The following is a 15,894-nucleotide window of genomic DNA, read 5'->3' on the forward strand; positions in this document are numbered from 1 at the left end:
AGATCTTTTTTTAAGATCAAAAGTTTTAATCTTAATCAAAAAATTGTAACATTAATTCACTGTGAATTAACATGAACGTGAACATTTTTATTTATTAACATTAACAAAGGTGAATAAATGCTGTAAAAATGTATTGCTTATTGTTACTTCATGTTAGTTAATGCATTAACTTATGTTAATTCAGTTTTCCTGTGGTGCAATCTGTTTAATTAATTAAGTAATTGAGCTATTACATAATAGAATGATGCATATTATGTAATATTAACTGCCAAATAACTGTTTGTGTACATATTGTTTATTGTGATTTTAAAATTACTCACACAGTGATATAAGATTTTGGTCATACCACCCACCTATACAAATATATTTTTAGTATTTGGTGTGTGTGTGTGTGTGTGTGTGTGTTTTTTGTGTTTGCATTGTGCTTTGAGAAGCAATCAGCACCGATAAAATCCTGAGCCATGTGCGGGTGAAAAAAGACATTCATTTCATTCATACTTTAACAACAATCTCAGTGAATTGCACATGGAGTAGTCACAGTCACTAGCTATAGTTACGGTGTCACTGCACAGCACAGAACTAATTGTGTTTTCAAGAAGAACTGATGAGTGAAACCGATCCTGTTTTTTTAATGTTGTTTTGATGAAGCTTTGATTTTGTTTATATGTTGCAGGTGTTTTTGGTGAAGAAGACGACAGGCCCGGATGCAGGACAGCTGTATGCAATGAAAGTGCTGAAAAAAGCCACTCTGAAAGGTATTCATAAATTTTTTTCACTAATTTGCATGTGTGTAAATCATTTTTAAACTTAATGAAAAATATATGTGAATATTTAATAGATATATATGAAAGTATAATTTATTCACTCTTTTTTTTTAAATAATAAATATAACAAATGAAATGTACAAAAATTGCTGAAATTAAATTACCACTTATTTGACATAGTATTTAATCAAACTTCACTGTGATTGTTTATCATCTATTGACAAGTCTGCTAGTACGATATGAAATCGACTTAAAGGGCAAATTCAGTTGAAAACAGTAACTTCTATAACTATTATTGAACACTGCCAATATTTTTTGAATAGTCAAATATTGATATAGGTCATATATCATCTATGAATTGTCTCCTTGAGACAAATACAGTAAAGCAGGAAGAAGGCTTGACATTAGGCTTTAGTCATGTAGCTGAAAGTGCAAATGAATTGTTTTTGCCGCTGACAGGAAGTCTTGCAGGTGTGCAAGCCTAAAGATTACAGACAGTTCAAAAGTCTCATTAACACGTGGGCCTCCAGATGACTCCAAAAACTTCCTAAGCATTTACTTCCACAGTAAACTGTTTAGGTTCTGTTTGTTCCAGTGTTCTGGTTGGTTAATGCCCAGTCGTAGCTGTTTAAGAATGTAACTGATGTTCATGGAATGGTACAACTATGAAGAACAGCCCTTCCAGATGATAAACACCTCTACATCCACAGAAGGAGAATAACTCTCCTCCCCCTGCAGCTCTTAGCTGCTCTTGTCTCTCTTGCACTGCATTTGTCTCCCTACTTTATTTAATTAGTCATCCGGTGCCATCTGCGTAATTTTGCTTTGCCAGATTTCTGGGCAGAGGGGAACGTTGTTAGAGGGCAGAGAAGCATTGTTAGTGTACTTGATTGAAGTAAACAGAAGTGTTATTCATGCGTGTGTTTTCAGTACGGGATCGGGTCAGGACTAAGATGGAGCGGGACATCCTGGTGGAGGTTAATCATCCGTTTATTGTTAAACTACACTATGGTAAGTGCTGGTCATCGGCCAATCAGAATAAAGAACAGCTCTTGTTCCAATGTTCTGTTAACCAATGAAGCCATTCTTTCTTTCTCACACTCTTCTTGTGTACTTCTTGCAGCATTCCAGACTGAAGGAAAGCTCTATCTGATTCTGGACTTTTTAAGAGGAGGTGATCTCTTTACTCGACTGTCAAAAGAGGTAAATAGCGAATGGTTACCCCAAGCATTTAATTTACATGAAAGCATTTAACAGATGCTTTTGTCCAAAACAACTGACAAAGAAGAGTCTCATGTAGCCACCAGCTTCTTGCAATTTTGCAGCTTATTCTCACCAGGACTATCCACTTAGAGAGGACGAGACTGTCTGATTGATATGTAAAGCATGTGCTCTCTTTCCTCAGGTGATGTTCACAGAGGAGGATGTGAAGTTTTATCTTGCCGAACTGGCTTTAGCTCTGGACCATCTGCATGGACTAGGCATCATCTACAGAGATCTGAAACCAGAGAAGTACTGAATGTCCTCAAATAAACCCAGTTTAGACTAGAACTTAAAAGGATGGTTCATGCAAATCGATGAAAATTGTCATTATGCTTCTTATTGATTTATCATTCTTTATTTTATATTTTATTTCTAACCTGTATGATTTAAAACAAAGAGACCATCATGATGAAATGAAGTCTTGGTGAACATGACAGACTTTAAATATATATATATATATATATATATATATATATATATATGTGTATATGTATGTTATTATAACAGATTAAAAAAAATATTTTGAACAATGTAATTTTTTCTTTTCTTACATCCCTTTGTGCTTTTATATTTTGCTGTTTATATCTCTAAGCGCACTCACTCGTTCTCTTTTTATTTTTATTTTTTATCCTTCCTCACTGCTGTCTGTAAGGTCATCCATAAATCACATTTATGTCTGCAGGGAATAGGGCTATAAAAATAATGGTTGTAGTCTTGTAGCTGTGACGCAGAGATATGTCCTATGGCTCTGGGTGGGAATGGCAGCAGACCCTTTGTGTGAGGGTGTTCATGCTCTGTTAAATGGCTTTTTAATGCTGTGAATCTGTGTAATTTCAGCATTCTCTTGGATGAGGACGGCCACATAAAGCTGACAGGTAGGTAATTTCAGATTGCTGGATTGGCTGCATCAGCATGGGGCCACCTTGAGCATTTAGGGCTTTGTGTTGATACCATTTGACTGCAGCCTGAAGCGAGGGCAGACAGATGCTTTAACCTTCCCTCTGTAGAGAGTTATGACCATCTAAACCACACTCATGCTGTATGAAATGGCGAACTGCACTGAGCTAATGTGTGGGAAATAAGGTTTTGTGCTATTATTTATTTTTTGGGGGGGATTTTTAAGTTTTCATTTTAAATCTTGGTTTTATGAATTGTGTTGTACTTTTGTCAATTTTTCTTTTTTTTATATTTCTTTTTAGCTTTTTTTCTTTCAGTTTTTCTTTTCTTTTAGTACTCTTAGTTCTTCAACTTTAACGTAATCGTTAGTTGCCAAGGCAGTATTTCTAATCTTTCTTTAATTTAAATCAAGACAAATTTAAACTTATTTCATCATCATTTCAGTTAAGTTTTGAGTAGCTGTTGTTGCAGTTAAGAGTAACAACACTGACGTTGCAATACTGAAAGTGTGTTTGTGTGTGTCTTCAGATTTTGGACTCAGTAAGGAGTCGATCGATCACGAAAATAAAGCATACTCTTTCTGCGGGACGGTAGAGTATATGGCTCCGGAGGTGGTGAACAGAAGAGGACACACTTACAGCGCTGACTGGTGGTCTTACGGTGTACTCATGGTGAGGGAGCGCCACTTCCTGTTTCTATTCTTGTTTATTCTGGCATTCTGTATATTTTGTGTTTTCTGTCATTTGTTTTCTCATTAAAATTTTTTATTCAATCTACTTTGTGAATTTTATTTTGTTATTTTTTTTTTATTAATAAGTTAATAATATTATAAATAAATGTAAAATACATTTAGAAGATATACAAATTTATTATTGATTAATAATTCATATAGAATTATAAAATAAAATCTTGAACATTATCTAAACTGGGACAGAACAATCTGGAATATTATTCCAGCACCTTCAACCATCAGTCAGTGCAACATCAGGCAGATAAACATAAACAAAAAAAAATGTGAATGCACTTTTATTCATATAAAATCACACTTCAGAGAAACAACTTGTTTTGTGTTCTATCCTCAGTTTGAAATGCTGACTGGAACGCTGCCTTTCCAAGGCAAGGACCGCAAGGACACCATGACTATGATTCTAAAGTGAGTGCGACAGCCTCCTTCCTCTACTCCAGCGGAGACTCACCTCACACTATAATCTAAACACAGTCATCCACTCTTAGTGGGAATAGCCAGCGGAATTGGTCTATGCAACATCTGGATTCTAAGTGCTGTAGCGATGAATATAAGCCCTTGGTTTAGTTGACAGTGCTATTTACCTTGAAGACTAAGCACTTAACCATCAGTAAACACGGAACCACACAAAACACACATCACTTCATAATGCGGCCTGCTCAGGAGTGAATAGCGCTCAGGCGTGCCACACTAGCACTGCCGTGGTGGGTAATTATAATCAAAGATCTGCGTACAATTTGATGGCTATGGGAACTGTAGTAATGTGGTTTTAGATGAATGACTGCAGACTTTTAGAGAGAGGGCAAGATGAGGGTTACTGTCAATTACTGTGTTCATTTGAGGCTTCTGCAGAGGACTGATAAGAACCGACGACTGCCACTGATGTGAATACACAAAGTATTAGCTGTGGAAGGGACATCGGTGCAAATGACAGTGACCGAGTTTGTCTTTGTCCTCCGTTTTATGTTATCTGACCTCTAGGCTTGTGTAGACAGATTTTTACCATAATTTGAATTTATCACCACAAAGTCACATTACAGGTCATTCTGGTCCAACAAACTGCCCACTTAAATAGGAAGTGACATTCAGGCCAGCATGTACATTAAAGGGTTAGTTAGTTTCGTTATCCAAAAATGAAAATTATGTCATTTATGACTCACCCTCATGTCGTTCCAAACCAGTAAGACCTCCGTTCATCTTCAGAAAACCGTTTAAGATATTTTAGATTTAGTCCGAGAGCTTTCTGTTCCACCATTGAATGTGTGTGTACGGTCTACTGTCCATGTCCAGAAAGGTAAGAAAAGCATCTTCAAAGTAGTCCATGTGACATCAGAGGGTCCGTTAGAATTTGTTGGAGCATCGAAAATACATTTTGGTCAAACATCAGGGACAGAATGCTCTCGGCCTAAATCTAAAATATCTTAAATAGTGTTCTTAAGATGAACGGAGGTCTGGAACGACATGAGAGTGAGTCATTAATGACATAATTTTCATTTTTGGGTGAACTAACCCTTTAATAATAAAGGGATGATCTTTCATTTGCTGATTATCAGAACTCTGGCTTGACTCTTGACCTGTTTTTGTAGGGCAAAGCTTGGAATGCCTCACTTTCTGAGTTCAGAAGCTCAGAGTCTCCTCAGGAGCCTTTTCAAACGAAACCCTTCCAATAGATTAGGTAAGCCCACTCACATACTCTACCTTTCAAAGGTTTTTTTTTTTTTTTTTTGTACAGTTATTCTGCAAGGATGCGCTGAATTAATCAAAGGTGACATCAAAGACATGAATAAACTTTGGTGAGCATAAGAGACTTCTTAAAAAAAGATTTTGTGCTTTAATTCGATTTGAACTCCTCTGCAGGTGCTGGTCCAGATGGAGTTGAAGAGATAAAGAGACACCCGTTTTATTCTACCATTGACTGGAATGTGAGTCTTTCGGGAACATGCATTTACAATGAAAAATTATACTTTATCAATGTGTGGTGGGTTTAATGTTTTATCATGTCTTGTTTGTCTAAGAAATTATTTAGAAGAGAAATTCACCCGCCCTTCAAACCAGCCTCTGGCAGACCAGACGACACATTCTACTTTGACCCAGAATTTACAGCAAAAACTCCCAAAGGTACGTCAGCTTATAAACGATTGTGTCTGACCCTAGATCAAGTATCACTGTGTTTGCCGTCCGTCTTTAATCCCCTCTCAGACAAATACACAAAAACCCTATTTCATTAAATGCTGCTAGACCTTTTGAAATCTGTCGGATTATTTGATAGTCTATTTAATGACTAGATTTAAACCTCTGTGTGTTTTCTGGTAGACTCTCCAGGTGTACCCCCTAGTGCCAATGCCAACCAACTCTTCAGAGGTTTCAGTTTTGTGGCCATCAGCTCAGAAGAAGAGTCTCAACCCCTGCAGAGCAAAAGTGTGAGCTCTTTAGTTCAGGTATACAAAACTCAAGAGTAATGCCTCTTTCCACATAGTATATGCGGTAATGACTGTTTTTAAGCTGTAGCTATGAGTCAGATTTTATGTCAGCATTACATCTAGTTGTTTTCGCTCTGTAGCAACTCCACAGAAACGTGTCTCAGTTCAATGACACATATGAGGTGAAGGAGGATATCGGAGTTGGCTCATATTCCATCTGCAGACGCTGCATACAGAAAAGCACAGGCATGGAGTATGCAGTGAAGGTGCGAAGCTTATCATATTAAACCAACACACTGACTGCTTTCATTGAGGCAATAAATCAACCTTAAAAAGTATATATGTGTGTGTGTGTGTGTGTGTGTGTGTTATATATATATATATATATATATTTCTATATTTATGTATATATATTCATGTATATATATATTTATGTATATGTATATGTTATTGGATATTTCCTATATTTGCTATTAAAAGATAGTTCCTGTTCATTTACCATATGTTTACATTTAAATTAAAAATAAGAAACACAAAAAACTAAAACCAGTTGTTTTAATTGTGCATCTAGGCTTGAAAGATGTAATGTTTATTAAAATAAAATGAATGTTAATAAATTATTAATGTTTTAAATTATTTAAAAAATTACATATCAAATTAAACTTTAAATGTTCATTTAAATGTAATTTCTAAAGTTATATTTTATTTTACTTTTTTTCTTTTTTTATAATTAAAAACAGTAATTCACTGATGTAAGAACAGTTAAATTGTAATATTTAACATATCTCAATGAATAGCCTTTTTTATAGTGGAGATTATAATACCTAAATTCACGATTTGTGAATAAATAAATTAAATAATTATTAGGATATTGGAAAGAATTTTAATATCAGCATATCCCAAATTTAACTGCCTTGAACTTCGAATCAACTGCATAGCAGCAGCATTCAACCTTAACCATTATGGCCTTTTCCAAGACTGTTTTATACTGCCTTACGGTGAGTTTCTTGGACATTGTGATATGTATTTTTCTTGTTTAGATAATCAATAAAGCTAAACGGGATCCGACAGACGAGGTGGAAATTCTGTTACGCTATGGACAGCATCCAAATATAATCACCTTGAAAGACGTGAGTGTTCAGAAACAAGGATGCAGTCTTTTTATTTTCATCCATAAGGATGAAGGACAGTAGTCTGTGGTGGCAGACTCTGAACTTTGTCTTAGTGGCTCAACACAATTATATTAAAGCAATGTCTTGTTCTTTTCAAAAAGCATTTATGTGTTTACCTGAAACCAGTTCTGCTCTGACATTTCCGGAACGAGGGAATAGTGTAATGAGTTTCTGCTCTTATTGTCTTCCCTGCAAATTACTCCGAGCAGGTTATCCATCATTCATATTCATTTAGCAGTGTATTAGTGTTATTGTTTTCATGCATTAGAAATGCATCTGCTTCAATTGTTCCTTGAACATAGCATTGTCTTCGAACACAAAATTCATTTTCTGCAGATGTAAACATCCATAAACGTATGTATTGCGGAATTGATTTCTATAGCATTTAATGAAAAGCGTTTCAGTTTGTTATAAAATAGAAGAGATGTTGACTTTAAACTGATTAGCAATGATCAGCTAATATAACTGTGTGACTGTATGCAGGTGTACGACGACGGCCGCTCAGTGTATCTGGTGACAGAACTGCTGAAGGGAGGGGAACTGCTGGATAAGATCCTCAGACAGAAGTTCTTCTCCGAGCGAGAGGCCAGTGCTGTGCTGCACACCATCACAAAGACTGTGGAGTACCTGCATGCTCAAGGGGTATGTAACCTCTCTAGAGCTCAAACTATAGGAAAGAACAAAGTCAAATGTGTATGTTTATAGAGACAATAGCTGAGGGAATGAAACTTAGCCCAGTTGAAGTACATTAAGATTGCGATCTTGGGAAACAAATGAAACACCTGACTATAAGTCGCAGGACCAGCCAAACTATGAAAAAATAGTGCGACTTATAGTCCGGGAAATACGGTAAATCATAACAGTAATAACATAATTGAAATGTTAAATTAAAAAATGTATTTAATTTTAAATAAAAAGATAATTGATGGGTCAGATACAGTCTGTGAGCCACCTTGGTACTAAATTAATCTTCCTTTACTCCATATCAGGTGGTTCACAGGGATCTGAAGCCCAGTAACATCCTTTACGTTGATGAATCCGGGGATCCCGAGTCAATCCGGATCTGTGACTTTGGCTTTGCCAAGCAGCTGAGAGCAGAAAACGGACTGCTGATGACGCCCTGTTATACTGCCAACTTTGTGGCCCCAGAGGTACATTTTGCACGTCATGTATTTTGTAAAATAATTGTCAGTTTATTAATCAGAAAAAAATCTTTTTGGTCCCCAGGTGCTGAAGAAACAGGGTTATGATGCTGCCTGTGATATCTGGAGTTTAGGCGTCCTTCTGTACACAATGTTAACTGGGTAAGTATGTAAACCTAGCGCTATATATTTTCAACATGTGTGTTTGTATTCAACTGACACAGGGATTTTCCTCAGATTTACTCCATTTGCTAATGGCCCAGAGGACACGCCGGAGGAGATTCTAGCTCGAATAGGCAGTGGGAAGTTTTCTCTCACAGGTGGATACTGGAACTCTGTTTCACTTGAGGCAAAGGTACCCAGTTGAGAAGAGCATATATAAATTATACTTTTCAAAAAACATCTCCTTAAAGGCCCACCAGACAGCAGCAAAAAAAAAATAATAATTCAAACATGTCTTTTACAGGACTTGGTGTCTAAGATGTTGCATGTAGACCCCCATCAGAGACTAACAGCTGCACAGGTGTTGAAACACCCCTGGATCGTTCACAAAGACCAGCTCCCCAAATACCAGCTGAACAGACATGATGCCCCCCATCTGGTTAAGGTTTGGTCCTGTCCATAAAACCTAAACCATACATATTTTATGAATGTGTACATTCCTTATTTGCATCCTGAAACCTTTACATTTCACAGGACAGTTCAATTCAGCAAGGTTTGTGTTACATTCTTCTTCCTGTAGGGGGCGATGGCTGCCACATACTCTGCCTTGAATAGGAACGTTCCCCCCATGCTGGAGCCTGTGGGCTGTTCTATTCTCGCTCAGCGCAGAGGAGTGAAAAAACTGACCTCTACTGCTTTATGAGCAAACATCTTCCACCTCCAACCCCATGACCTCTAGCCTGGTTTGAGCACAGCCTGATGTCGGCTTGCTTGCTGCCCACCACGCATCATGGCCTTAGAGCCAAGCGGTGATTCTGAGGACCCCTGGTGGACAATTAAAATCTTCCTTCACTTCCTTCCTTCCTTTACCACAAGGGCCAATAAAAACATTTCGGCCTGTACGATCACGCCTAAGCCTCTAAATGCAAGACGATGAAGAATCTGTGGACTGAGGTGCAAATTATCTGAGCGTATGGATATTAACATACATATAAACTCAGTTATTATAAAAAGCTAAGATGTTAATGTGTTCAGGGAGGATGTGGATTTTAGAGGATGACAACAAATTCCTGCACCAAAATGTGCGCACAGTTGCGAAAAGCTCCAGTTGTATGGGGATGTTGTACATGGGATACATTCCTGTCAGGTAGACACTTACTATTCAAATTGTATCCAGTTCTCGGCCTGATATTTTACATCATTGAGGGCACATTACATATTTAAGTCCCACCAAACCATAATAACTATGGCGTATCCCAACATACCTTGTTCTCCAGTCATCTTTGAACAGCGATCTAGGGGAGACGCCTTTAGCAGATCCATACAAGACTTTAAGACAAGTCCAAAAGTTTATATGACAGATGCTGGTGTTAGCTTAGCATTCTTTTTACGAAACAATATGAACAAGTTCCAAAGCACAAAAATGCAGTGGAGGCCTACATGTAAACGGCACAGAATGTCAAATAGAGAACTCAGGTGAAATGCAATACATAATACAAAAAATAATTAAAAAATAAGCTGGGATTGAAATGTTACGGCTGTATCGCCTCACCTAAAACCTGCTGACCTGTTTGTTTGTATGTAGGAAAGTACAGAAATGCTCAGAGATATATGTAGTGACTTTTTAAGTGACTACTTGCAGCCTTGACATATTTTTATAAATGTGCATGGGCAAGATGCTATATTAGCTAATAGCTCTGTGGAAGTTGGCATGACTGAGTTCACCCTTTAATTTTTTTTATTTTTAATTCTTCTAATTTCATGCAGGGTTTAAGAGCAAGTTTAAATATGTTGTACATTTTTCTTTTCATCTCAGTTTTATTTTTTTTCCTGTCTTTGACTTGGAAGAGTGCTGGAAACGTTGCTGTCCATATAGCAAGCTGCTATCCTGTTCTTTCTTTTGTACATGTAGAAAATAAAGTTTTTTACAAAAACACTTTTATGATGAATGTAAAATTATTATTTTTTTCCCACCGTTTTAATTTTTATGGAATTCACATTAGTGTATAACACAATACTTAAGAACCTGGGTGAGCGAAAAGGCAAACAAAGACTTCATATTTGGTGAACTTGCATGGCTGGCAGTGTTGTGGGAATCAGTCAAATCATACATGATATTTTAAAACTGTTTTTTAAGAAATGCATATTACAAAGGATTTGTTTTTGTGAATATGCACATAAAATGTTTACAATGTCTAAATATTAATAGCAGCTAAACATTACTGGAGTTTTAGAAGAGAAAGCTCGGGAAGTCTCTTCTGCTCATGGGTAAGCATGTGTGTCTTGTAGCCTCGCAGTGAGAGGTAAATTTTGCAGATGTCACAGTAGAACAGGGTCTGTCTATGCCACTGACTTAACCTCGAAAATGACAGTGGAGATGCCATCCTCAGTAATGGCCAGCTCACTTTCTTTAACATATTTAACACTTTCATCCAGTGAGAAGTTCTGCTCTTGTCCAGATGTCATGCTGGTACTCGACTCATAATCGAGAGGCTCCTCTTTGACACAAGCAAGTGAAACGGCCTCAGAAATGGTGATTCTACATGTCAAATTCCATGTACTCATCTACTGCTTCCTGTTAGCTAAAACGTAATATAGTATAGCGTTACATATAATTGTTTATAGATGGACAGACAGACATATACATATTTAATTTATATCACATATAAAATTATTAAATGTTACAGTATATAAATTATGTACTTTATATGTAATTTATGTAAGGTAAATAAATGTCATATTTTGCTTATATTTCATTTACATATGCAGAATATATATTGTATGTGTATGTGTAAAACATCTTAATATATTAAATACATTTTATTTATACATAAAGTAAATTTAATTGTGCATATATATATATATATATGTGTGTGTGTGTGTGTGTGTGTTTGTAATAAGCAAGGTAAATGCATATTATAAAATATGTTCTTATGAAATATTGATGTTTAATTATATAATGTAATTATATTTAATTGATATATTATATATAAAACAATTAAAGTGAATTAAGTATGATTAAAATATGTACTTTATATTAAATAAATATTTAAAAAATAAATAAAATAAAATAAGCTAACTGAAATAATATAGACCTAAATATAAACATATAACAGGGTTTTTAATTACATATAATTACATTTCATTTATATATAAAATGAATTTCCTACCTGTATCTCCCTTTCAGTCTCAGATGATCGATTAACAGTATGTAGTGTAGGAACAGCATCCACACTATAAAACATCCTGTCATATTTAACAGATTTTAAATCAAGATGGTCTTGCTTTAAAACTGTAATTTTATCCTTGTTTACATATAGCTATAGCTTTACAGAATATATCTCTAATTTTACCTTTTTTATTTTAGTAATGTTTTAGTTCTTCTGACCTTTTCAAAAATGAGTTAATATATCATATACGTTTTATTTTAATATCATCATATTGTATCAGATAATAAATTAGATTTAGCCCACTCCTCCTGAGCTGATTGCGATTGTAAATAAAGTTTTGCTCTGTTGAACGAGGCGATCTGCGCATGCGTCTTTGTCAGCGTTTCTCGCTAGCGTCGTTGATCTACTCACAACTGCACGTTTGAGAAGCAAAATATTTGACACATTATTCTATTTCCCCTACGTTTCTGAACATTATACGATAGCCGTCGACGTCGTTTCAAGAATATGCCGAAAAACAAAGGTAAGGTGGATTCTAAAGACAGTCGTGTGAGGTGTTAGCCTTGAATTTAGCAAACAAGGTAACGTTAGCTGCTGCGCTTGATATTGAACGTAGCAGTTTATTGTCAGTGTTTGATTTTTAATTTTGGCAGTTGATTTCATTTTTGGTCTTGTATTTGATGAACTTAAGTTCATAATACGAATTAAAGCTGCTTGTTGTGTCAGGGTATGAAAAGGTTAGATGACCAGATAAATGTATTTTGATCTTTATCGGCTCTAAGATGATTACGTTACGTTTAATTAAGAAAATATTTATAAAAGACATCATACATACTAAAGTTGCCCAACAAATACACATGAAATTAACAATAATTTAATATGTATTTCATGTCCCAGGAATTTTGCTGAATGTGTGTACTTTCAATTATTAGGCAACATTTTGTCGTTGTCATATGGCATTTTTCCAAATATATGATTGTATCTGATCGCTTTTTATTTCTCGGGATCAAGGTAAGGGAGGAAAGAATCGGCGACGTGGTAAGAATGAGAATGAATCTGAGAAAAGGGAGCTGGTGTTTAAAGAGGATGGACAAGGTGAGTTGTAATACTCTTTATATATATATATATATATATATATATATATATATATATATATATATATATAGTGTTCATGATGTAGGGCACTGCCTTCACTTCAAAACATGATCTGGCTTTAGTTGTATCATCTTTTGAAAAAGCTTCTTCTTTCTTCTAGAATATGCTCAGGTCATCAAGATGTTGGGAAATGGGAGGTTGGAGGCCATGTGTTTTGATGGAGTCAAGCGGCTTTGTCACATCCGAGGAAAGCTCCGGAAAAAGGTGCACTTTACAGATCGAGTCTATGAAGCTTCAGACTGAATGCGGATTGCATTTCCATCACTTTGTGAATGAGCTTGGCTGTGTGCTCATGACAGAAATGTTTAGGCCAATCCATTTATTATTGTTTGAAACCAACTGATGTAACTAATTTTAGGCATGGATTTTATGAAATGCTGGAAAACTTCAGCATAGGACAAAATATTATTAAATTAATTTTATATCGTTCCTGGGGAATGTTTACATAGTTCTTTTAACAACAAATCCAAATTGTTTGTCATATTTGTGGCCTTTGTTTTTTTTTAATATATTTATTGTAGGTGTGGATTAACTCATCAGACATCATTCTCATTGGATTAAGGGACTACCAGGTTTGTTAAATGTTTCTTAATTTAATATCATTCTACTAATGTAATAAATAATTTAGCTATAATATATGATTTATAGAATAATGGACTGCTGAGAGTTCATTATTCTATAAATCATTATTTTATGTTATTTTCATTATTTTATGTAATTGTTATAATTCTCTGGTAAAATATAATAAAAAACATAATTATGTATATTCCCTGGATTATCAGGTTTAAATTTCTTATTTTAATGTAACTGTATATAGTAATAGTAATGTTGCTATACATAATATAAATAATCATATTTTGTGATTTAATATAACTAATATAAATGTGTAAAGTTTTAAATATGTATTTTGTTAGCCTGTAAAGGAATTACAGTATTTAGCCATTTAAAAGCTTTACTCTTTAATAAACTTCATGCTGCAGTTGAAACTTCAGATTTCTTTTATCCAAGAGCTTCTTATGGAGTTCATATCTGATATTTTAAATTCTGAAATGTTTTATCAGGATAACAAAGCAGATGTCATTTTGAAGTATAATGCTGATGAGGCTCGGAGTCTGAAAGCCTATGGAGAGCTTCCAGAACACGGTGAGTTTATTTAATCTGAGAAACCTTCTAGATGGTTCTTGACGAACTGAGGTTCTTGGCTTGCAATATGCTGAACTTTTTGCTGCACTGTAATAAATGTCATGTCATTAAATTCTTATTGTTGGTGCCTTGCAGCCAAAATCAATGAGACTGATACCTTCGGGCCTGGTGATGACGACGAGATTCAGTTCGATGATATTGGTGATGATGATGAGGATATTGATGATGTAAGTACTAAAGTACTCTTATGTTAATCTGAAGTTTGAGATTAATTCAATAACTCAATGTTTTGATTTGTTAATTGAAATGGAGACATGATATAAGTAGTCAGAGCATCAATCAGTGATTTGGCCTGACAATAACAAATTCTTTCCCCAGATCTAAGAGGAATACACTGGGAAGAGAATGTTTCTCAACCTGAAGCGACAATATCCTCACATCCCCCCCTGAAGTCACCCCTCCAACATTACGGCTCAAGTTTTTGGTTTCACGGACTAAACACATGACTGCATTGTCACCTTCAATCAATTTTGTTATCTTTTAATGTATTTATATTGCTTTCACATCAAGTGGAATTTAGTTACAGTACAGAATCTATGGATTCGCAATAAAAAGATAACCGATTTTATTTTTGGTGTTGCAGTCTTTATCCTAATAGACATGTTCAGAAGCTCTGTAAAAGTGAGTGAAACTCGTATGTTAAAAGCTAATACCTATAAAACGTCTGGTCTTTTGGAATGTTTCTGAAGTCACTTGATTTACTGGTCACATAATGATGCATTGGATGATACTTTCTGATTAGCTCTGTGTTTGAATCCATCTTACTTTAGTTTTCTTCTCTGCTATAAATGATAATTGAATACTTATTTTACAGGGCTGCTGGATTTATGAAAAAAATAATAATTTTGAAGCTCTGTGTATTACTTCACAGTTGTTACTTAGAGTTACAGCGTAATAGCTTGATACTGAACTACAGTAAACATCAGAAACGGAATTATTTGTAAGATTAAAATGGAAACATTTTTTACTTTCAAAAATGATAGCTCACAAAGCAAATAACCAGAATAAGGAAATATTTTTGTATGCAAATGGACCGATTAAGGCAAGATTTATGAGAGTTTATTGATTGTATTCTTGCAGACTGGCCCTTTTGAATGAGCACGTTGGTTGTTGGTTATAACTTGTTATTTTTAGGTGTATTGTTTTGATGAGCTTTTGATGGTTGCTTTTTGTCCTCTGCTGCTTTTGATCAGAAAACCTGTGATTTTGAAATAAAATTCAACAACATTCAGAATCCTAGAAATGTGTATTTTAAGCCTTTGAGATGTCAGTCATAGTCCTTAATATTTTTTTTTTTTATAAATATACATCATGTGAAAAAAAGTTTTTTTTTACTTCCAGTATTTATGTAATGTCCAAAATGATCATGTGATGTATTGTTTTAGTTGTAGATGTTTTTGAGTTATGCGAGTTTAAAAAAAATGCAGTTATATTTATAGTAAGTGTACGTCTAGCCATAGGCTTGAGTGATTGAGGTTGAGGGTGTTTCGCCCCTTCACATGTGATGCAGTGTGAAAAACCGAGGTAGTCCATAGCACATGTCTACATGCTTATACAGATGTTAACACAGACTTGGAGTATAATAATGTGGTGTGAAAATAGCCTATATATTCCATAATGAAATATCAGGTTTGTTTGAAATTGTCCATTACTAGAAAATCCCTTCACACTTCTCTAAATTTATGTATATTCTAGAAGTCTTTAAAGATGATCTGATTGAGCATATCTTGCATGCACATAATCCAGATATTTGCATTTTTAATTAGATAAATGGCATCCCGTGTTTCCCTTTGTGATCACT

The 15,894-nt window shown here is 35.0% G+C and overlaps 2 protein-coding genes across 10 annotated transcripts in view; both read left to right on the forward strand.

The window, feature by feature from the left end:
• The window catches only part of LOC127946294 (ribosomal protein S6 kinase alpha-3), a 33,714-nt gene extending 23,213 nt beyond the window's left edge, over positions 1-10,501 (forward strand). For all 9 annotated transcript variants that reach the window (XM_052542756.1, XM_052542755.1, XM_052542760.1 and 6 more), the window contains 19 exons: positions 674-755; positions 1,695-1,775; positions 1,888-1,967; positions 2,170-2,276; positions 2,865-2,902; positions 3,453-3,595; positions 4,007-4,077; positions 5,256-5,344; positions 5,527-5,591; positions 5,685-5,787; positions 5,983-6,107; positions 6,230-6,355; positions 7,130-7,219; positions 7,745-7,903; positions 8,251-8,412; positions 8,489-8,565; positions 8,641-8,758; positions 8,870-9,010; positions 9,146-10,501. In XM_052542756.1, coding sequence (XP_052398716.1) covers positions 674-755; positions 1,695-1,775; positions 1,888-1,967; positions 2,170-2,276; positions 2,865-2,902; positions 3,453-3,595; positions 4,007-4,077; positions 5,256-5,344; positions 5,527-5,591; positions 5,685-5,787; positions 5,983-6,107; positions 6,230-6,355; positions 7,130-7,219; positions 7,745-7,903; positions 8,251-8,412; positions 8,489-8,565; positions 8,641-8,758; positions 8,870-9,010; positions 9,146-9,268 — 1,980 coding nt within the window. In that variant the 3' untranslated portion in view covers positions 9,269-10,501. The remainder of the gene's footprint in view (positions 1-673; positions 756-1,694; positions 1,776-1,887; positions 1,968-2,169; positions 2,277-2,864; positions 2,903-3,452; positions 3,596-4,006; positions 4,078-5,255; positions 5,345-5,526; positions 5,592-5,684; positions 5,788-5,982; positions 6,108-6,229; positions 6,356-7,129; positions 7,220-7,744; positions 7,904-8,250; positions 8,413-8,488; positions 8,566-8,640; positions 8,759-8,869; positions 9,011-9,145) is intronic.
• A 1,586-nt stretch (positions 10,502-12,087) lies between these two features.
• On the forward strand, positions 12,088-15,327 carry LOC127946540 (eukaryotic translation initiation factor 1A, X-chromosomal-like). Its single transcript, XM_052543189.1, has 7 exons — positions 12,088-12,258; positions 12,747-12,830; positions 12,991-13,094; positions 13,412-13,462; positions 13,952-14,033; positions 14,169-14,260; positions 14,412-15,327. The coding sequence occupies exons 1-7, from the start codon at positions 12,243-12,245 to the stop codon at positions 14,415-14,417; spliced, it is 435 nt and encodes a 144-aa protein (XP_052399149.1). The 5' UTR covers positions 12,088-12,242; the 3' UTR covers positions 14,418-15,327.
• Positions 15,328-15,894: the final 567 nt, after the last annotated feature.

This window comes from Carassius gibelio, chromosome A24 (genome assembly GCF_023724105.1).
Source record: "Carassius gibelio isolate Cgi1373 ecotype wild population from Czech Republic chromosome A24, carGib1.2-hapl.c, whole genome shotgun sequence".
NCBI classification, from domain to species: Eukaryota; Metazoa; Chordata; class Actinopteri; order Cypriniformes; family Cyprinidae; genus Carassius; species Carassius gibelio.